Raw genomic sequence first — 22701 nt, forward strand, 5'->3', positions numbered from 1 at the left:
AAATGAGACGGAGAAGGGGAGGAGATGCAGAGGGGGGGTGGGGAAGAGAGTTCTTGGCTGGCAGATAATTTGTCCTACACTCTGCAGGGATCTCTGAGAGCCTGAGGAGAAATACGACACAAATAAAATAAATGTATTAGTGAACTGAGAGAGAAAGTGAACACAACATATCTATTAAGTGAGAGTGAGTGAGTGAGTGAGGAAATATGAGAGTGGAGGAGGGAGAATATGGGTCTTTGTTGACATAATATTTAACAGTATGAGTGAATGAATTTATGAATGGCGTAGATCACAGCCTCAGGTGGAAGTAAAATGAGCTTTAAATGAACCTTGTCACTTAATGAAATATTCAATATTATTCTTTATTTGTTTGATCTTTCCTAGATGCGATATGATGTTACTTTTATAATGTTCATTTTTATGAATGTGTAAATAATTTTGTGCTCCTGTAAAACATTGAGCAATAATTTATAATGCAAGTGTTAATGTGTGCTACTGTATAATACTTATAATGCCTTCCTTATTGTAGTCTTTGATATAATAAATGTAATATTTTACATGTCAGAGAAGTGTTCATAAACTATATATAATAAAAAGAATAAAAATTACGTTTTAAAATATTCTTATTATTATTTGTCCTATTTTGCACTTTACTTGAGGGGGTTTTGTCCAAGGGTTTGTCCTGGGGTTGTCCGGACCCCTACCACCACACACCTAGCGCACCACCACACAAGAACCCAGTACAACCCCGTATACACATTACGACGAGTCCAACAACTATAGTGTGAACCATCTGCTTCAGGTTGCCCAGCCACTAACATGAAAGGTCGGGGGTATGAGACGTAATCCGCACACACACTAGAGAGAGAGAGAGAGAGAGAGAGAGAGAGAGAGAGAGAGAGATATGTGAACTCTGGTATACACTGTAGGACTTAGGCCAGTGAAAAACAGAACTAATTATGTTGAAGAGGATATATTTACACAACCCATCGAGTGAACCCTTGTGAAACTTTGCATTAAGATGAGTTCATACGTCATCCTGAAGGCCAGCGACTCTTAGTATTCAGGAATGGCACTGATAAGAATAAGCAATGTTCTTTTCAATAAGTCGTGTTTGCCCTCTGCAGCTCGTAAGGTTTTTAGTAAGAGATCCACTTTGGAATTTCAATCTTGTGACTGGTTTAAAGATCCGTATTGTACACTTGGTTAGGGTTTTAGGTTTATTATTTAACTCTCTCTCTCTCTCTCAGCTCAAGTGTGACCAACTGAGTTTATTTTTTAAGAGTGTAAGGCGTTCATCTTCCTCAGGGGGAGGGGGGGGGGGCAAAGAAATATCCTGTATAACCAAATTTACATACCAGAACAGGATGACAGGAGTTAAGGAGTAACAAGTGGAGTGAAGTGGTTTAGGAAGAAGGAAGGAAAAAAAATAGGAAACAAGGAATGAGAAGAAGCTTTTAACCAAATATATGAACATTTTTTTCAGGAAATTTGACCTTAGAAAATATTGGGTATGGGAGAGACGTGTGGGTGTGTGTACATAAGTGTGGGTTAGTTTGTTTGTGTATGTGTAGGTTTTTACTGAAGTGCGGGCGATGTACAGTGCTGGAAATACTCTGCTACACCGGCCACTGTACTGTAAAATACATAACATTTCTGGGTAAAACATGACGCCAGAATGTCAAGGTTCACACGCTGACCTTTTGTGGGATTACATTATCTTATGCCAAAGGTGTGTTAGGGGCTAATTAACGTGGACTGATGGTCGGAATATAAGTGTGTGTGCATGTGTGTGTGTGTGTGTTGGGAGGGTGTAGGTGTGTGTGTGTGTATGGAGGAGGTCTAGATTATATGTGTACGTGTGTATAGGTGTGTGTATGTGTACGTGAGAATGTATGTGGTGGGTAATATGCAAGAGCAGTAATACGGTCAGTGGTCGTTGGTGGCGATATTTGTTGATAGTGTTGCTGCCCTGGTGTTTCTTTACATGGAGGGCAATTGTGGACCTTTAAACTCCTTTTGTGTGTGTGTTAAAAAAAAATAATAAAATAAACATTCAAATATCTAACCACTTATTTTTATATTTCAGTTTTAAGTGAAAAAATAACAGTTAAATTTGATCTTATGAATTTTGGTGACTGAATGGTGAAGACCGTGTGGGTGGTCCTGGACTTAACCCAAGTGGCCGCTGGCTCACACTCGGCGGTGGCGGAGAAAAAAAAAACTAAATTATTGGCAGGAAGATCTCGTGTGGGTTTATATTCTCAAAGGATCGTATGATGGATATTCCTCGTAACTAAAGATCTTGAGAATTCATGTATCTGATTCACTTAAAGAAAAATAAATTAAAAATTGCAGAAACTTTTGAACGATTTATACCATAATTTTATGTAGTGTTAAATGTACAGTGTGTAATTTGTGTAGTCTCTCTCTATACTTCTAACGACTAAATAATTGAGTAAACATTTGAAAACCTAGGCACAAAATGGTATATTTAAATGATCTTTACCTCACTCTACCAAAGCAAAATATTTAATGTATTTATATGAAAGAAAACACCATGGCTAAGCTAGGTATCATTGTTGTCATCACGCTTAAGAACTTGGGAGGGACGTTGAAATATTAATCATCATAATGTGTATTTTTAAGTTACCAAAAAATGGATGAAAATGAAACAACAGTCCAAAGTTATTAAAAAATTGAGGATGCGATTAAAATTCTTTCGTAATTCTAATAATGAAAACGTTTAATTGGTGGAAAAGAAAAATGACATTTACATGACAAAATAGATTTGAATTTATTGTTTGTATTGTAACCAGAAATAAAAGTCATGCGGGACTTTTGTAGAGGGGAAAACAATAGCGAATTTGTATCGGAGGTAAATTGTTTTGTCAGGTCTAACACCATCCAGGTAGCTGTTTTATATATATATATATATATATATATATATATATATATATATATATATATATATATATATATATATATATATATATATATATATATATATATTATATATATATATATATCACTGTCAAATTTGTATTGCCAAACTTTATACTGGTAACACACTTGACTTCAAACACCTTGGGCACTGGTGTGTGTGTGTGTGTGTGTGTGTGTGTGTGTGTGTGTGTGTGTGTGTTCATTCATTCATTCATTCATTCATTCTCACTGTTTAATTGTAGTGAGGCAGAACACATGACTATATAATACAACCAACCTCTTCTGTTTCACCTAATTCAGAGTAAGACCTTGCTTTCTAGTTAACATGCAGTCTCGGTACAATTTTGCCGCCATTTTATTTTACATTTTTTGTGTGTGTTTTTGTTTGGACTGGCTCGTTAGATCGGCTTATATCTCTCCAGTTAGAAGAGAAAAGGCAAAAAATCAAACACACGGACCTCAGAGGAATAATTTGTGTTGTTGCTTAAGTGAGTCATTTAGATATGTCTCACCCCCCCCTCCTCCTCCAGGATGAGCAAAAATTTAAGGTGTGGACTTTAAAGAATTTGGGCCACGAATTTAATAGGATAATTTCGTGAATATTCCGTTCTTAAGTAGGCCTATATATGGTTTTCACGAGTCACTGGTGAATTCTTGACAGTCCAGTCCAGGTAGTGTCCAGTTCCTTCACTTCTCAGGACAAAAGTTTGGATTATCTGAAGATTAGCTCCCTCCCCCCGCCAAGCTCATTTCGTCTGATGATTAAACACCCTAACAATGCCTTGGGGATGAATTAAGTTAGGGTTGGTTAGGTTAGTGTTAGCGTGGTTGGTCTTGAGGTAATATAAGCCGGTGGAACTAATCTTCAGGTGATTAAAAAGTTCCTTGATGTTTGGGTTTGTTTTGTCTCCTGAAGTAGTCCACCACACAGCCTCGTCTTACGCTGCCTCACACACACAATTACATTACCTGTGTGTGGAAGGAATTATCAAATTTGTCATAACTTTAGCGTTTAAATTAGTATATTATATACAGTATAGTTGTGATTTTAAATATATATTATAGATAATTACCGTTTAAATTAGAAAACATTAGAATTACGGTAGAAATTAATTACGAAATATATTACTGACACTTTCATTTGAATTAAAATTTATAATAATATTCCCTCATAGCGCCGCGCCCAATCACCGGTCTGCCCTCCTGTGTGTGTGTGTGACCCAGATAACATTGCATGATTGCAAGACATGTCCGTGATGAATGGGCGACACATCCTTCCGTTGTGTCACAGCTCGTCCTCCTGAGATAATACTGTAGGAATATTTGGGTCTCAATGGTCAGAGAGAAAGAGATCATCCCTTAAAACAGTAAATACTAACACAGTCGGTACAGACCATCAGTAAGTCTTCACACATTAGCCCAGGTATTGTGTTGACACTCGTAAATAATGTTCTCTTAGCTCTATTCCTGAATGAATTTCAAGGACCTGAATATCTCGGGACCTCAATTGTTTTAGGGCTGAATTGATTTCAAGAATGTAAGTTGTCCTGGAAATCTCCAGGGTCGACGACGTATATCCCTAAGACGAGTGAAGGTTTAATGCCTTTTTTTATTTTTTTATTTTTTTATTTTTTATTTTTTTATATCTCGCTCTCCTCTTCTCTCCCCGGAGATTAGCCCACCCGGGCATAGGTCACTGACCCACATTGGGGCCTGGGGGGCGAAAATGTAATAATAGTAATGATAATAATAATAATAATAATAATAATAATAATAATAATAATAATATAAAAGAACCATAAAGAAATGCAAAAATTAAAAAAAAAATCAAAAGTGAGAAACAATATATGTATGTTGTGTTGTCAATAGTAAGAGAAACAATTGAGACCCTGCAATTGTGTGTAAATGAGGCAGAAGTCAGATCAGCAACCTGGGACTTGGTCACAATTTTCATGATGCCATATGGCAGCAGGGTCTACCATTAGACAACACATTATGCTTCCAATATCTTTCCAGGCGGTAATACCTCCCTGTTTAGTAGCTGCCTACTACCTGTTAATGGCTCTTGTACCTCAGATGTCTCAAGGATGGATATATCAGGGCTCTCCTCGGGATCAGGGCCTGTGTGCCTCAGGATCAGGGTCTGGGTGCCTCAACATTAGGGTCCGGGTACCGCAAGGTCAGGGTGCCTCAGCATTAGGGTCTGGATGACTAAGGGTCTAGGTACCTCAGGTTCAGGGTCTGAGTACATCGGGATCTAGGTACCTCAGGATCAGGGCCTGGGTGCCAAAGGACCATCGTAACACTAGGTTGTCTGGGTCTATTGTGAGGGTGATTAGTATGGCGACCCCTGGAAGAAGAAGTCTTCATTTTCTAATGCCGGGGATGATGAGTCTCACTGCTCCTCCAGCCTCAAGAGACCTTTTCAGGGTCGACGAGGCGCTCCATAATGGTTTATGTGTGTTGTGATGAGCGTGAGCGACAGCCCGACCATGCTCAAGGCCCCTGCACGCTACTACACTTCAGAACAGGTTAGGCCTTGTCAAGACATGCCAGGTCACATCAGGACATTATAGGGCACAACAAAGTACTTTAGGACATATGTTTTTTTAGCTTTTATTTAAAATTTTACAGTTTACATATATATTATACAAAGATATTACATATTATTGTAGTACAGTATATTTGCCTGTAAAATATGTTGATTTTTTTTTAAACACATTTGATCACCCATTTATTATAACATATCCCAGTTTTAATAAAGGACATTCCAGGACACACCAATGTACTTCAGGACATTCCAGGACACACCAATGTACTTCGTGACATTCCAGGACACACCAAGGTACTTTAGGACATTCCAGGACACACCAATGTACTTTAGGAAATTCCAGGACACACCAATATACTTCATGACATTCCAGGACACACCAATGTACTTCAGGACATTCCAGGACACACCAATGTACTTCGTGACATTCCAGGACACACCAAGGTACTTTAGGAAATTCCAGGACACACCAATGTACTTCAGGACATTCCAGGACACACCAAGGTACTTCGTGACATTCCAGGACACACCAATGTACTTCAGGACATTCCAGGACACCAAAATATCGAGAAAATACTTCAAACATCCTTGTCTAACTCTTCTTAATATGTTATAAAGTACATCACTGCTTGAAATTAACAAAGGATTTTGTTTACAGATTAGCGGGTTTGCTGTGATCATCGTGGGGGCAGTAATAGAGGCCCACTACAGGGCTTACCTTGACTTCATCTCGTCTAGCTATGTGTCTGCCTCATCCATCCTCATCGCCGTGGGCGTCCTCATCTTTGTGGTGGGATTCTTCGGTTGCTGTGGTGCCGTCAAGGAGAACCACTGTATGGTCGTTACGGTGAGTCTCGATTGTTTTAACACATTTTTGTTGGGTATTACTTTATTTCCAGCATAATGTAAATGGTACAGATATAGACCCTCAAATACAGGCCCCTTGGGACTAAGACTGAACCATTATTGAGAATTTTCCAGTTTCCTGGGTCCTAGGTCATCTGTGTCACCCTAGGCTTATCAGTAGACTACATTAAGTTGAATATTTGTTTTACTTCTTAACCCCTTCACTACAAAGACGCCACCTTTAATATTCTATTTGGCTAATGCCAAAGGATTTTATTCAGCACAGAGGGGACCCCTTACACAAGGGGTTAAATCAAGCTGTGCAGATTAGCAGTGCCCAAGAGCCTGGACTAGGGGCCGGAAAAGTACTGTATTTCTTTTCAAATCCACGTGCCCAGTACTTGCCCGACAGACATGTAAATATTTTGAGAGGAATTCCTTACCTTTCCATACGTGTTTAACCAAGAGGTCCATCATCCAGCAAGGTAACGGGAAAGTGATGGAGGGTTGTGTGCGTGTGCTTGACCTGACACCATATCGTGATGTCACAGCTGAGCGAATTGATCCCTCCTATTTCTGTTGGTCTATGCACACAATGACCAGACCTGAAAGTCTGTGTAAAAACTCCCGCTGAATGATTGCTGTGTAAGCAAAGTTGTGTTATAAATTGAAGTGAAAACATCAACATGATAAAGAAGCAAGAATATTTGATGGGCCCTAGTGATCAGTGAGTTGATAAACACAATGTATTTTAATACAGTACTGTATTTTAAAATGTTCATTTAACTTTTTCCATTAAAGAAAAAAAAAGCAAATTTCACCCCAAAATTGTCATGGCAAGCAAGAAAAATAACCGAGCAAGAAAATTTCATAAGTCATTTGCCTGGGACAAGTAAATTTTCCACATAATTTGCTCATCCTGGGTTAAATAGAAAATATTGTAGCCTGATACAGGGTAGAAAATGTCCGGTTTTCTGAGATCTGGTTTCTAGGGTCTGTACCTGTATTTCCATTGTTCCAAAGGTGCATTTTTACTCTACTACCTGTAGAGTAACTGTTATACGAAGCAGGCAGGAGGTGGTGAGTAAAGCGAATGTTGTACAGATGGTCCATGTGCCTTAAGATTCTATTACAGTTCTTACATCATTTTATTTGTAGATAGCTTTTCCATAATACGTGCACCTCTGTATATCACTATGTACAGTATAATATTATGGTTTGAAATTATCTTTTATTTATAATTTATTTATTTTATTTTATTTTTAAATACCGCAAAAGGTACAGTACTTAAGAGTGGCATGGCTTGTACAGAACAGCCTTCAATAAAAAATCTCACCACTAGTCCTGTACAATACTGTAGTTGTTTGTCTAAAAATTGGTGGAAAACACAGCTCAGTTTTCCCTGCTGTGAAATCTTATTACTGAAAACAAATATGGCTTTTGTCAGAATGTAGTGGGATTTGTTGCAACAGTAGAATGTCATTTGATGTATTGTACAGTACATTGCTGTAAATTTTACAGCACTGTATACTTGTAGTTTATTTTATGACAAATTCAACTCATTGAGAATTTCAATTTATTTAGTTTGCTGTGTTGCTGAACATTATGTACTGTACTAGTATTTACTGTATGTTATTTCCAGTTTGCTGTGCTGCTGTGCATCATTTTCGTCATGCAGTTGGGCGTGGGCATTGCTTCTTACATCCTACGCTCAGATGTAGAGACCTTCCTGCATCAAAACATGCTCATCACTATGCGTAACTACTCAGATGAGTACCCTGGCATCTTCAAGACATGGAATGTCATTCAACATGAGGTAAGACCAGTGGCGGATTCGGGGTGGTGGTGCGGGTGGCTCTCTCGAACCCCCCTTTTCTCTCAAGACTTACCTGGCCATGGCGTGGTGCCAGTTCAGGTCAAGTGTCAACTTATGTCAAAACCAACATGCCCCCTATCAACTTGTAGACATTCCTGGCTAGTGGAATAACATGCAATTGGTCCTTTTTTTATCGGTATACATGGATTAGTCAGCGATGTCAAGTGCAGGTAATTTATCCTTGCATTAAGCCTCTAGTCAGTTGGTGTCAAATTCTTAAAATTTCAAAGGAACCACCAAACTTACAGCCACAGGGTTACTGCCACAGACAGTAAATAATATGGGGAGTGGCTTGGAAGTTAGAGTAGGTGATCACAGGTGCTGGCGCTGATGAAGATTCCCCCACACAAAGGAATTAGACATCAGCAAAATCATATATAATTAATGTATTTCAGGGTTATTATACAAGATTTTTTATTTTGCCTGTGCAGTATATCTGACCATCCACAATTTTGTATTTATTTTTTTTATCAAGATAGTCTTTCTTTCTCTGGAAGGTAAATGGTAAAATCCATTTTTTTTAAAGTTAATATTTCAATCAATCTCAATGAAGGAATGCACTGAATTTAATTACCAAATGTTTAAAATGGCAAAAGAAAATGCAAACAAGCTTAAATGGAGTGAGGTAAGTTGGGTGAGGTCATTGGGAGGACAGGTTGTCTAATCCCGAAAAAAAAAAAATCATGACCATGAGTTAGGTGTAAGGTTATGTATATATACAGTGAGTTCTGCTATAACGCGTGTTTTGATAACGCGAATTTGCTCTAACGCGATTTATGAATTCGGAACAATATTTGTATAACGCGAACGCTTGTTTGCTATAACGCGATTTTGGCTTACTATTTCTCCAATTTTGTGGTATTAACTGTGAATATGGTAAAGAAGAATATCTCCAAAAAGCGTTCTGATGATAGAATTCCCGGTGATTATCGTAAAAGAAAGGATATAACACTTGAAGAGAAGCTCGATGTTATCAACCTCAAAATCACCCTTCTCCCCCATCAAGTTACATTCATATTTTTTCAAGGTAAAGTGTTAAATTTACTGTATGATTTCATTATTAGATATGAATGTAACATTTATTTAGACTGTGCTATCCTTTGTGTTAGGCTAACTACTAAATTTTTTCGATTTCGAGTAATCTGCACCTAACGCGATTTTCTATAACACGATATTTTACAAGAACACAATTATCGCGTTATAGCAGAACTACCTGCAGTATAAAACCTGGGCCCCTATCTCACCTCAGCAAGCCGATACCTTTGACAATTCCTGTGTGTGAGAATTACGATGTCATTGGCAAATCAGTTAACAACAACTGGTGGCTAGGCCTGGCTGGCCAACTCAAGTTCAACCATTATAATGTGGAAATCACAGAGGGCCTGTGTATAGTGTACCTAGTGTCAGGTTATAACTGTACATATTATTTATGCTTACTTCCTTGGAAATTATTGACAGTATAGTAATAAGCATTGTTAAAAAATCTGCAAAACCAAATTGTGGTGGAAATGTGTGAAATACTCTGATGGTAGTATGATGACAAACTATGTTTCATTACTTTGTTGTTTAAGGTATCTAATAAAATGTGATTTATATGTGCCTATAATGCAATGCTATATTGTATTGTCAATCTCTGGGAGTCATCTAGAATGAATTAACCTTTAAGCCCCGGGTTAGGGTGCTGCTGGCAGTAACCCCCATGCTGGGATAAATCGAGGAAAAAAAAAAAAAAAGGGAAAATAGGCGGACTTTCTGGAACGTCACCCGGGGTCTAAGGGTTAACAACTCCCTTAAAAATACTTTTGGTTTCATTAATTTAATTGTTAATGGTATTTAAATGAAATATGACATTTTTTCTATCCAAACTTGCGACTTTGTTCCTGTGAATTTATTTCCATTCATCTAAAACTCAAATCCCCCACCCTCTCTTAAAATCCTGGATCTGCCCCTAGGTAAGGCCCATTACTGTGAATTCACTTTATTCTCCTCTTGCTGAAAATATAAGTTAGTATCTCTTGATGTATATTGTAGTTGGTCTCCTCTAGCTGTAAATTTAGATTACCGTAGTACAGTACAGTGGTCCCTCGGTTAACGAACACAATTGGTTCCACAGAGTCGTTCGTTAACCGAAAATTTCGTTAACTGAATCTATTATTTCAATGAGATATTGGGTAATTGATTCCAACTCACAGAAAAAGTACATACAAAGTACTCTATACTGGTAATAGAATTAACAAAACATTAAATATAAACTAAATACAGTACAGTATTGTACTGTACAGTATACTGTATAATAATAAATAAAAAACAATAGAATACTATATTTTAACTTAATTTGAGGTGTATGTTGTATTCCCGGCAGCTTTGTTTACATATCAAACAGCTGATTGTAGAGGCAGTTGATGATGACATGCCATATTCTTTACAGAGTGCATTGGTTCTAATGCCTTCTTCATGTTTCATAATAATTCCTGCACTGTATATTATCAATATGTGAACTAAATTTCAGAATGACCAATAATTTTAATGTAAAAATTAAAAAATGTTCAAGAGACCAACAAACTGGATGTTCGCTCCATTGTAAACAAAGTTAAACTGAGAAGCGTTGGTGGGTGATTCGATCAGCTGATTGGCACACAAAAACTGTTCCCTGTACTGTATATATTATCAATATGTTAACTAAATTAGAATGACCAATAATTTTATTATAAAAAATGCAAAAATATTCAAGAGCACAACTTTCTTGATATTTACTCCAATGGAAACGAATGTAAACATAGAACCAATGACTGTACTGTATTGGCGGACTAGCCGATCAGCTGATGCGCACAACAAAGCGTGTTTCTCGTAAGGCTTTTATTAATCGAAGTTTTGTTCGTTAATGGAATTGAAAATCCTTATGGGAGCTAATTCGTTAACCGAAATTTCATTAATTGGAACGTTTGTTAATTGAGGGATTTCCCATTGCCATAAGCTTAAATTACTATTCACCTAATGGAGACATGTATAAGTTGGTATTCTCTTGAGGTGAATTATTAAGTAAGTTTATATTATTACTATACCTTAAAGTATAGTGGTGTATAAGTGGATAATGTTAGTACAGTAAGTCCTCGCTTAACGTTGCGGTTACGTTCCTGAAAATGCAACGTTATACAAAACAATTTTCCCCATAAGAAATAGATAAAATATGGGAGTTATGTTCCTGAGCCCCCCTTTGCCCCATGAAATACATTACATATACAGAAATTCAATGGCATTTTTGTAGAAAAAAGTATACACTATATATAAAACTAAATCATTTTGTACAATATTGGTACTCACCGATGGGCAGAGGTGGTGGAGCAAGTGTGTGGTGGGTAGTGAAGTGGAGGAGGCGGACGGAGGGAGCAGAGGAAGAGGAGGGAGGAAGCGGAGGAGGAGAAGGGCGGGAGTGGTGGGTGGTGATTCCCTGAGATTCGCTGGCTGCCTCCTCCTCCCGCTCTGACTGGCATTCCTTCTCCATTTTCGTAGCAAGGGTAATGGTCTTATGTTGCCTCTTCACAACAATGGCATCAGTAGCACTTGATGGGCGCTTGGATGCTATTTCGAATGGTTACAGTACAGTATTAATAGCAAAAACACTTAAACACACACCAACGCTGTGGAAGCCTAATAAAGACTGGCATCACTTGGGGATGCTGTGACGTTCTGCGAATGAGAAGTACTGTAGTGCGCCGAGAGCGTAGCGCGGCAAGATGAGAGAGGGTGGTGTGCCGTAAAATGTAGTCCGTGACGACGCAAAAACACGTTAAATTGAGTTATCGGGACGTTAAATGAATTATTGGTATCTAAAGAGTAGCGACGTTGTACCGAAACAATGTTAAACGGGGCGATGCTATACGAGGACTTACTGTACAGTAATATCTCTGTTAGCCGGAATCCCTCAAACCTGGAACCCTCCAATAGCTGGAATTGAAATTTTCTCCGTAAATCGTTCCCAAAGCCGGAATTTTCCGACTTTCGGAACGATTTACCAAGGGGCACATTTTCCGGAAAATTTTCCCAATACCCCGAAAATTTAAGGAATGGGGGATTTTTTTTTTCTGGGGTTGAGAGATGAAAATTGGGCACATTTTCTGGAAATTCCGAGAAAATTTTTCCATTACTCGGAAAACTTCCGGGGATGAGGGATTATTTTCCAGGTTCGAGAGATGATGTAATGGGCAATTTTTGGAACTTCCGAGAAAAATTTTCCTTACCCGTCAATTCAATTCAGTGTACAGTGGTCCCTCGGTTAATGAACGGTTCGATTAACGAAATTTCAGTTAACAAATTACCTCCCATAAGGATCTTCAATTCGGTTAACGAACAAAACTTCAATTAACGAAATCCTTACAAAAAACATGTTTTGTTGTGAGCATCAGTTGATGGGCTAGTCTGCCAATTCAGTAATCTGTTCTATGTTTACATTCGCTTCCAGTGGAGTAAATATCAAGAAAGTTGTGCTCTTTAATATTTTTGCATTTTTTATATTAAAATTATTAGTAATTTTAAAATTTAGTTAACATACTGATAATATATAGCACAGTGCAGTGCTGATTTCAGTAAAATAATCTCGAATTACACCTAGTGAACTTAAAATTTTATTGGTGAAATCACTGCAACAAGCATGGGTCCCTGAAAGGTGATTTCTCCTCCATCCCCACTTCCTTCTCTTCTCCCTTTTCCTCCAACCCCACTTCTCATTCCCATCATCATTATCATCAACCAGGAACCTTCTACATACACACCTCAAAGTAAGTGTACCTACTTTATTGCATTTTTTTTTCTTTGTATGTACTTTTCTGTGAGCTGGAACCAATTACCCAATATCCCACCGAAACAATGGATTCGGTTCACGAACGACTCTGTGGAACGAATTGTGTTCGTTAACCGAGGGACCATTGTACTGGACATTGCATTATGAAATGTGTGCATCACCCATTGGCTGAACAGTAGTGTATATTTTTGTTGTAATGATGTGAATTGACCCTCAAATGGCAGCCATTATCAGTGGAAATTTCATGTTCCCTGCATTCTATTTTTATGCATATTGGGAGAGGGGTTAAACAATATCGTATACATATTGGTGGATTTTAAAATATTTCTTATGTGTTAAATATACCATGTGGGAAGAGAAACTGATAGGTTTCATACTGGGTGAAAGTGTGAATTGTCTGAATGTTGGGAATAAAGCACAAATGCGAGTTAAACGAACAAATTTGTGCCAATTATCCATTAGGGTACTTCAGTTTCTCACACCCTGGCTTAGGGGTGCATGACGTTAGACAAGGTCGAAGAACACCAATGTAGAAAACGTCATGGTCAAGCTGGCTCATGTAACACAGGACCATTCACTTACCCTTAATCAAAAGATAGAATTTTTTTAGTTATTCGATTTTGATGTTTTAGTGTAATTTTACATTTAATTTCTCACATCACTTTCTGATGGTGGATGTTTATCTGTTAACACATTTAAGGGATATATAATTTATTTTCCTAAATTTTAAAATCAAGTTTGTTTATTTATTTAATCCGTGTTTGTGTGTTTCAGCATGCTTGTTGTGGTACCGATGGCTACAAGGACTGGGAGCTTACAAACTTTGGTGTAGAGTATGCTGGAGTTCCTGATGATTGCTGCAGAGTAAACACTCACCTATGTGGACAGGACATGTTCAACAAATCTCCTCAGGAAGTAAGTTCCTGAAGTGTAAATTTTAGTGTGTATGATTTGGTGTCTTTCTTACAGCTATAGTGATTGAGCTTCTCGCATTTTTAAATGATTCTTCATTTATATCAATGTCACAAGGACCAAATTCATCTGTATACACCTGCATATCACACCTTTAATCTTACCTACATGTATTATATCCTGGGAACATCTCGTATGCCACACACAGTAAGGACACCACCAGAACACATGTTTTTTGTTTTGTTTTTATGGGGAATAGCCCACCCGGGCACAGGTCATCGAACCACAAAGGGAGCCTGGGGGGGGGGCAAAATAATAGGAGTAAAAAAAAAATCAGAGGAGAAAAAGACTATGTTAATCTACACCACGAATATGTTGGAAAACCATTTTTTTGAAGTGAGACAGATTGTAAGAGGATAAAACACACAAGAAGGAAGAGCGTTCCACAGTTTGGCTGTATAAGGAAAGAAGGATGCACTTGAGATAAATGTATAGTATATTATCAGGTGCTACTAAGAGAGCTCAGACACTCAATTGGATCAGCTATGTCAATATTATTATTATTATTCACGCTGTATCTGTAGTTTTTTGGCTAAATAAACTTTTCAATATCATGAACGAATTATTTTAGTGTGCACAACATCCACATAAAAATGGTGGGCACCGTGGGCAAGACGAGTGTTATGAGCCCACTGCCTTGCCAGGGGTACACAGGGTACCAAAGCCACCGAACATTGCACGTTAAAGTCCAGTCCCCTTTACTAGTGCTTTAACAGGGGCTCGTCAGGTTTTGGGCAGTGTGGCTGCTCTGTGTTTGTTTACATTCGATAAAGAAACTCGCAATAGTAAACATATTATAGAATCAAAGTAAAACAATATTAAAACAAATACCTCAAAGATAATTAATTGTGAATGTTTATATGATAATAATAATGATAATAATAATAATAATAATAATAATAATAATAATTAACGGTTTATTGAAAGAGCTTGGCAACCAGAAGGCTGAAAATATACAGTTACATATTTGGGGAATGGGTTTCGAATTACAAATAATATACAAGTAACATAAGTGATACATATAAGATATATAATAACTAGATGGGGAAAAGCTCAAACTACAGGGCATTTCAACATAGTGACAGTGCAAGAAGTAGTATTTACTGGGAGTGAATACACTGGTTTATTACAAGTTATTGATAATTTTTACAATGGTTGGGACTGGGCTGTTCTTATAGCGATCAGTTCGTGCACTTGTGGGCTGGATCGTTGTGGTGTCGAACAGCAATTCTCGGGCTAGGGATCTCAGGTGGTAGTAGGGCGTGTCGAGGATGGTGTAGAAGCTTCTTACCAAATTTGCAGATGAGGTCGTGGTGATGGTCAGTGAGAGTCGAAAGGGTCAGTGTGTTGAGTGCTTCTTGATATGTGGAGTAGGAAGGGGAGAGAATAATCTTGCATGCCCTCTTTTGCACTTTTTCTAGGTGTTTACATTGTGTGGTATTTAGGGAGGAAGACCAGGTAGGGGAGGCATAGGTGAGCTTGGGAAGTATGAATGTTGTGTAAACACTGAGGAGCTCGGGTGCAGGAACTCCGAGGGACTTGAGTCGGCGGAGGAGGTGGAGACGGAAACTGGAGGATTTGACAACTTCCCTGACGTGTGGTTTCCAATTTAGTTTGTTGTCTATGGTGATGCCGAGGAGCTTCATGGAATCTACAACCTGGAGTGTAAATGCACTAGTGAAGGGGACTGTACCTGTAAAAAAGAAGAGTGTGAAGCAACATTGCGGCAAAAAAAAGGGAAGAGAGTTTATAGACTAAAGGAGGAGAGTTAATAAGATGAAATCTAACAGTTGGACAGAGGAAGAACCACCTCAGATTTGAGAACAGAACTCAAGTTAGGATGAATGAATTCTTTATAAACCTGAAACTACTGCTCAGGATTGAAGTAGTTATGGCATCTGTCACATCTTGTGTGAAGATGTGTGTTCTGCATTACTCAAGGACTTGATTTCACCATTTTGCCATTGATAATTAATGGTTCTCCAAAGCATCCTTCAATTTTCTCAACAATTAAAAAACAATTAAGAGGAAGCCTAAGGTGATGTTGATGTTAGAAACAAAGTTGGAGTTATCTGTTTTGAGAAGTCTCGAGAATGAAAGCAGCTGCAGTGTTTGAAGGGATATAGCATGTGAATGGGCCATATATATATACTTCAAAGAAAAGTGCAGACATATTTGTAGTATTTTTAAACAGTCTAATGCATTTTCAGCCAAATTGATTACAAGATTGAGGAACAAGCATTAGAAAAGTTGGAAAAAAGGTTAGTTGAAGAGCAAGATAAAGTGTAAATACTGTACTGTAATACTAAACTATTTCTTCATTTATGAACAAGTGCTGAGGCTGTGTGAGCATCTAAAACAAAAACATGGTGAATCTTTAACTGATGATCGCCTTTTAGCAAGTAAGGGTTGGCTTGATGAGTTTAAGTTAGATTGACAGGTGAGGTTGACAATTCTGAATGTGGTGCTATTGCAAATTTTCCTGAGAAGTTTAAGACTATGGTGATGGTTGATGGACAAACTTGCATTTCCATAAGAGGAAAAAGTTACCCCCAGGGTTCTTAGCAGCAAAAGATCAAATGACACTTATTTATGTGACAATGCTGCCAGTAATTTAAGTACAGTACCTACAGGCCAATACTCATGAACCATTTTCAGAATTATTGCATTTAAATGTGCCATAGCCACCATACTCCACCTGTTGACTGGTAAGCCAGTAAAAAAGCCTCATGAATATGGAACCAGAGGAAAAGTAACAGCTAAGTAGAATGGAAAAACTTTTTCTTACCTTTTTATGGAATAGAATATGAGGGTACATTACAGTACTGTACAAGGGTATACTGTATGTAAAATGTGTATATTTTTTCAGGTTGATAAAGAGATTCACAAGGAAGGCTGCTTTGACAAGCTGAAGGGAGATGTGAAAGAGAATGTGACCATCCTGGGAGGTGTGGCCATAGGCATTGGATTTGTTCAGGTACTTTTATCATTTGTATATAAATATTTTCAACATATTTTACCATAAAACTCAGATTGTGTTTAAAATGCTTTGCAAACTTTGGTTTTTCTTTGTCATCTGTCTTTCCTTCTCTCTGTTTACAAAGCATAAGACAGTTGCAGAAAGGTGGGAGCCACACCTGCATTTGTCTTGTAATTTGGATGGATAAATTCAGAATATGAAATACAGTACTATACTGTCAACTTTAAAAAGAGGCAGAGTATTTTCAAACATGATCAAATTTAATTTTATAATAATAGTACTGTAGTGAAATAAAAAAAAATTAAAATCTTCATTTTCATCAAAGGAAAATACATACTTCTGATTAGGATTTTCTTTCATAACATTAAATTTCACAAGTGTTTTATGATTTTAGTGATGTACAATCACTATACATGTGTATACTGTATTCAATTATACGTATACTAGCAAATTTTACCACAAAAAATTCGAGCTACAGTAGGGGAGAAGGGATGTCTGTTAATGCTGGCAGTCCATTAAATCCAGTCATTTACTTCACCATTTACATTTGGTACTATACACTTGTGCTTTATACATACGATACACTTGCACTGTTTGCATATGATACACGTACACTGTTTGTATACTATTCTTATACGTACACTGTTTTCATATGATACTCTTACACTGTTTACATACTGTACAATACACGTTGTACACACAATCTTATATAATAACAATATCTGATACCAACTTATATATTAATTACCATTAAAGAGTACAGTAAACCCTGATTATTCACATATACATATACTGTACAGTATTAAAAAAATTTAATGCTTCTTTAAGAAATGAAACATTAATGCCATATTTAAGGTTCTTACACTAAGGTTAATGAGAAAATGTTGAATTAAAAACAAAACTTGAGGTAAAAACAACACTTTAACACAGAATGCAGTCAACAACAGAGTGGGAGAAGGATATCTGTGGGTGCCAACAAGCCTTGTGTTGACACAAGCAAAAATATTAGTGTATAGTAAATACTGTATTTAATAAGTTTAGAATGTGTTTTATTTATTATTGTACAGTTTTCATGTGATTGATATGTGCTTTTTTGTGTGCGTGTTTTTGTTTTTTAAGATTACACAACAAGTGTAACAGAACTTGACTGGCTAGGAAATGACCACTTCCCTTATTATTTTGATTTGTATTGGAATAATTCCTTCATTATTCATATAATCATTGTACATATTGACTTTTAATAGGAAACCATACCATATAAATAACAAGGACCCACTACTGTATATTGATATAAATTCCTGCTTTCCCATTTTGAAATGTTGCTGTCATAAAACATTTGACCAACTTACATAAAGGGTTTGGAGTCCACTGACTTAAAGGACAGGGTAACTAATCTTATTTATTTTTTTATTTCAGCTGATTGGAGTTGCATTTGCGTGCTGCCTGGCCAAGTCACTCAGGCGACAGTTTGAAACAGTGTAACTCCAAGTGGGAGCCTTTCCCCATACACTGGTAAAATCTCATCCTATATGAACTTGCTCGGACATTTGGCTCTCGTTTAGTGTTCATCATTCACTTATGCTTAGGAGACCAAGCTTCAGTGTTTTAAGGAGCTCATAAGATGAGATTTTTTTGTACTTGTTTGTGTGAGCAGTGTATCACCATTACTGGGTTGGGGTTAATTAGAAAAGTAACAAATGGAACATAAATAATTAATAAGTACCATAATTCTGATCTCTTTGAAGATATGCAACATCCTAGGTATAATTAAACAGCAATTTCAATACAGTTTAGCTATATGATATTGAACATCATGGTAAGAGTTGTTTGACTATGAGTGATCATGGTGCCTATCATTGTAGACTCAGTAACTCTTGGGCCAGTCATCCACCAGTGATGTGTCCGTCACTCTGGCAGGTGGCTGGCCTTAATTTGGCAAGTTTCTGGATGGCACAGGAAACATTGTGGAAAATGTATGAATTGCTTCATAGCCTTCTGTACACAAAACTATGAAGTGCTTGGACAAGGAAATATAATTAATTTGAGACTGCAGATGGAAGAAAATAAAGTAAACAATTGAAATAACAAATTTACACCCTATAAGATGCATATAATTTTAGAAGTGCAGTATTTCTTCAGAGGGAAGGCAAAATGCTCAATACCAATACTAAGGTTATAATTCTGAAGGCTTTTAAGTCACTGAATATACTTCAAGTTCCATCTGTAGTTTCAAGTGTAATTGTCATTCTTCAAGCAGTTCTACCATCAGTGGGCTGAGTTTACTACAAGATCAACTATCATGACTTGTAGATCTGAAGTTTTAAGGAATTGTTAATTTGAAGAAAAGTACATTTTTTTTTAATAACTGATCTACAAGTCAGAATATTTGGTGTTAACCCTACACATGCACAGTTTTATATTGAAAACTTTCTTCTTGTGCTGCAGCAGTTCTTTGAAAAGATGAGTAATAATTAAGTCTCAAGTTCAGTTTCAGTACTATTGCTTAACGAAGGCACACACACATGTACTAGAGATTGCAGTGATTTTTTTTTTCTATATCAGATATGTTTCTCTGAGTATTGTGAAGGTAGTTCAGAATGTATCATTTCTAGATCTTTATACATCCTATAAATACAAGCAATTCAGAATGCTTAATTTCTGATCTTTATATTTGAATATATAATCTTTTTCTTATTGCATTTGACGAATCCTTGTACTGTATAATTTTAGTTGGAGGAATTTTCATTTCTATAATTGTCTCATTCATAAAGCTCTCATGTTTTACTGTTATTTTTTTTATTACTTTGGTATATGTTTTTTACTGTATTGGAGAGGTAGTGTTTTAGCTTACAGTATTTTGTTTCCACAAATTGTCAACAAAAAGGGATTAAACTTATAAGAATTGTTGATGCATAAAATACATTGTATCTTAAAGGAGTAATGATTGTCACTGCACCTATTATTGAATCAATGATTACTGTATTTTTAAAGTTGCAGTCAATAAAATATAAAATGCAGTTACAGTATTACTGATATAATGATTATAATATTATGGTATAATGCTTACTGATGTAAGTACTGTACTGTACCTGCTATTGATGTAGTTATTACTAATGCACTTGTCATTTATAACTGATTATTTGTGTAATTATAATTATTTTTAATATTAGTACATTTGTTATTTATACAGTATTTGGGGTAACTGATTATTAAGTGCAAATACAGTTGATACTTATTAATCACACAAGTTTTCACTGAGACAGAGAGAGAATCATTACAGTAAATTTAAACTGATGATGACCACATTGTTTCATTAATCACTGTTAACAGAAATCTTTATAGATAATTTAATAATTGCTACTAACAAAATTAATGCTTTTAACAAATATTGTACAAAACAAAATTGATAGATACTTAATTATTGGAACAATGATAATACAGTGATGGTTGTTGATACGATGACAGCTGTCAATTGCATCGTTGACTTCAAGATTTATATTTTTAATCGGGGTTTCAGATACTGTATTATGATTATACGATATTTACAATGGAAATGTTGAATCTCAATGAGTAATATTTAAGAGCTTTATAGAGAACAGTGAAACACTAAGTGGCAAATTTAGGAAAACTAACCCAGCAATGTTTTGTGGTTCTTGTGTGTAGTTTGACCTTTTTGTTTTTAGAAATACAACAACAAAAATGAATGTATCCCCAAATTTTTGTGACTGTATGTAATTTTAATTTGTTATAACCTCATGTTTAGTTTCATCATTCCCAAGAGAAAACACTGCCTTAAATTAATGAGTTTTAAAAGGAGACACAAGTATTGATATAGGTTTAGAGGATACATATACAGTAGTAATTTACAGAAGAAGGTAAAGTATTGTTGGGTCAGCTTTCATGCCTCTATCCCTCCACTTCCGGTTGGTAGTTGCTGCTGTTATGCTTTACATTGGTGTTAGCATTGAGGAGCTGCTGGGAAGTTCTACCAACATCACAAGCTGATGATAGTTGTTTGTAGTGAAAACAACTTGCATCATAATAAGAACAGAATTAAACAGACTCCTTTTGGAAGTTGGCTAACTTGTATTGCGTCACGTAATCCTTGTGGAAGCAACCAATCAAACTGGGACTAAGAACCTTTTCCGTATTGGAGATGTGAAATTTGAGGTGGATGAAGTATGTGGTGAGGTTTATATTTTGTGGCTTATATGCTTGATGGAAAGCCTTAATATTTAAGGTAAATATATAAAGATTTAATGAGTGTGTCAGATCAGAGAGCAGCATAGTGTGGGCAGGATTGAAGGCAGGTGACTGTTTAGTGAGCTGTGAAGTTGTGGCTTCCTAATGCTCCAATAGTGGCAGACAAGTTATTCTTGTTTACAAATGTATAAAGCTTTCATATTGGCAGAGTAGCAGTATTTTGATATTTACCTACAGGATGGCTGGAAATGAGAGTTTAATATAAGATGTGCCAAATGTACACAAAAGAGAGACTGGCTTTTGTTTGGCTCTGGGCTATGTCCTGTTTGTTATAAATGGCACAAAAACTTCTTTTCCTTGTTATAACAAAGACAAGGAGCACATCTTTTGTAAGTCATATCATAGTTTGAATTTTTTGTAAAACTTCATCATGGCTAATAGCTCAGCTGCATAGTTAATTTTTGTATCTTCTGGAGAAATAGTTGTTGGGTACATGCCCTATCAATGCCATATTTTTTTATCTTTGTTTGTAACATGATCAATCATTTTGGTCTTTATGGAATATATACCCGAAGTGTATAATATTTACTTGACAATGTATTAAATAATTACCCCAGTTAACCAAATAAATGGCTCATAAAATGGCTGATCATGTCACATTTCCTTCGCATTCACGTGTGACTGTGGTGTACCTGTGGTGATGGTGTTTGAGTGGTTGCTAAGTTCCTGTTGAAGAGCTACCAGACTGGTCAAACTTGTGAAACATCATTATGCACATAATTGTGGAAATTTACTCATGGGAATAATATACTGTACCAACACTTTGTGCTTGTAATATAGTCAAGGCATAATCAGTGAAATATTTTAAAGTTATTCACATGATATTCTCTTCTGGTTGGTGGAAGGCTTTTACAAAATATTTAAATGGTTTAGAAGTGTGTGCCAGTCTTGGTGTGTTTTCACAAAAGTACCCCGAATTTTACCCAAGTTAACTACTCCTTGTCTTTCTCCTTTCCTCCACCCTCTCCTCGTCTTCTGCATTTCTGCTCTTAGAAAATTTACTTCATCCTTTCTCAATTAATCCCATAACTACATCAGTCTATTCTTTACTCTATATCTGAACCCAACTTCTCTCTCTATCTCTCTCCCCAACTTTCTCATATCATTTATTCACTAAAAGTTTCCTAAATTTCTACATCTTAACCTAAACCAACTCTGATTTGACCCTGTGGAGCAGCCTCCTGTACCTTGATATAGCTGCTCCCCTGTAATATTCAGATGGATCATTGCTTCACTTAGTCAGAGCACCTGGACTGTTGTTGTCATGCCAACCAGAGGACAACTTCCGCAACTTAATGCTGTGGTTCTGTCAATAACATGGGCAATGTACGTCTCCCACCACAGACAGCTTTTGGGCCTTAATGAGTAATTGCTGTTAGTATTTTTAGTTTGAAAGTGTGTCTCATTCATTTGGTAAGGGTATAGCTAGGATCATCTGCTCATGTCTACATTTTGTGATTGCAATTCTT

At 36.7% G+C, this 22701-nt stretch overlaps 1 protein-coding gene across 1 annotated transcript in view; it reads left to right on the forward strand.

Annotated features, from left to right (window-relative positions):
* LOC121867881 (tetraspanin-15-like) overlaps window positions 1-22665 on the forward strand; it is a 60449-nt gene extending 37784 nt beyond the window's left edge. Inside the window, exons 4-10 of the mRNA XM_042368005.1 lie at window positions 5023-5125; window positions 5781-6008; window positions 6156-6344; window positions 7986-8159; window positions 13792-13932; window positions 16859-16966; window positions 18386-22665. Of these exons, the coding sequence (XP_042223939.1) occupies window positions 5023-5125; window positions 5781-6008; window positions 6156-6344; window positions 7986-8159; window positions 13792-13932; window positions 16859-16966; window positions 18386-18451 (1009 nt within the window). The 3' untranslated portion in view covers window positions 18452-22665. The remainder of the gene's footprint in view (window positions 1-5022; window positions 5126-5780; window positions 6009-6155; window positions 6345-7985; window positions 8160-13791; window positions 13933-16858; window positions 16967-18385) is intronic.
* Window positions 22666-22701: the final 36 nt, after the last annotated feature.

This window comes from Homarus americanus, unplaced genomic scaffold, assembly GCF_018991925.1.
Source record: "Homarus americanus isolate GMGI-L3 unplaced genomic scaffold, GMGI_Hamer_2.0 scaffold37032, whole genome shotgun sequence".
Classification (NCBI taxonomy): domain Eukaryota; kingdom Metazoa; phylum Arthropoda; class Malacostraca; order Decapoda; family Nephropidae; genus Homarus; species Homarus americanus.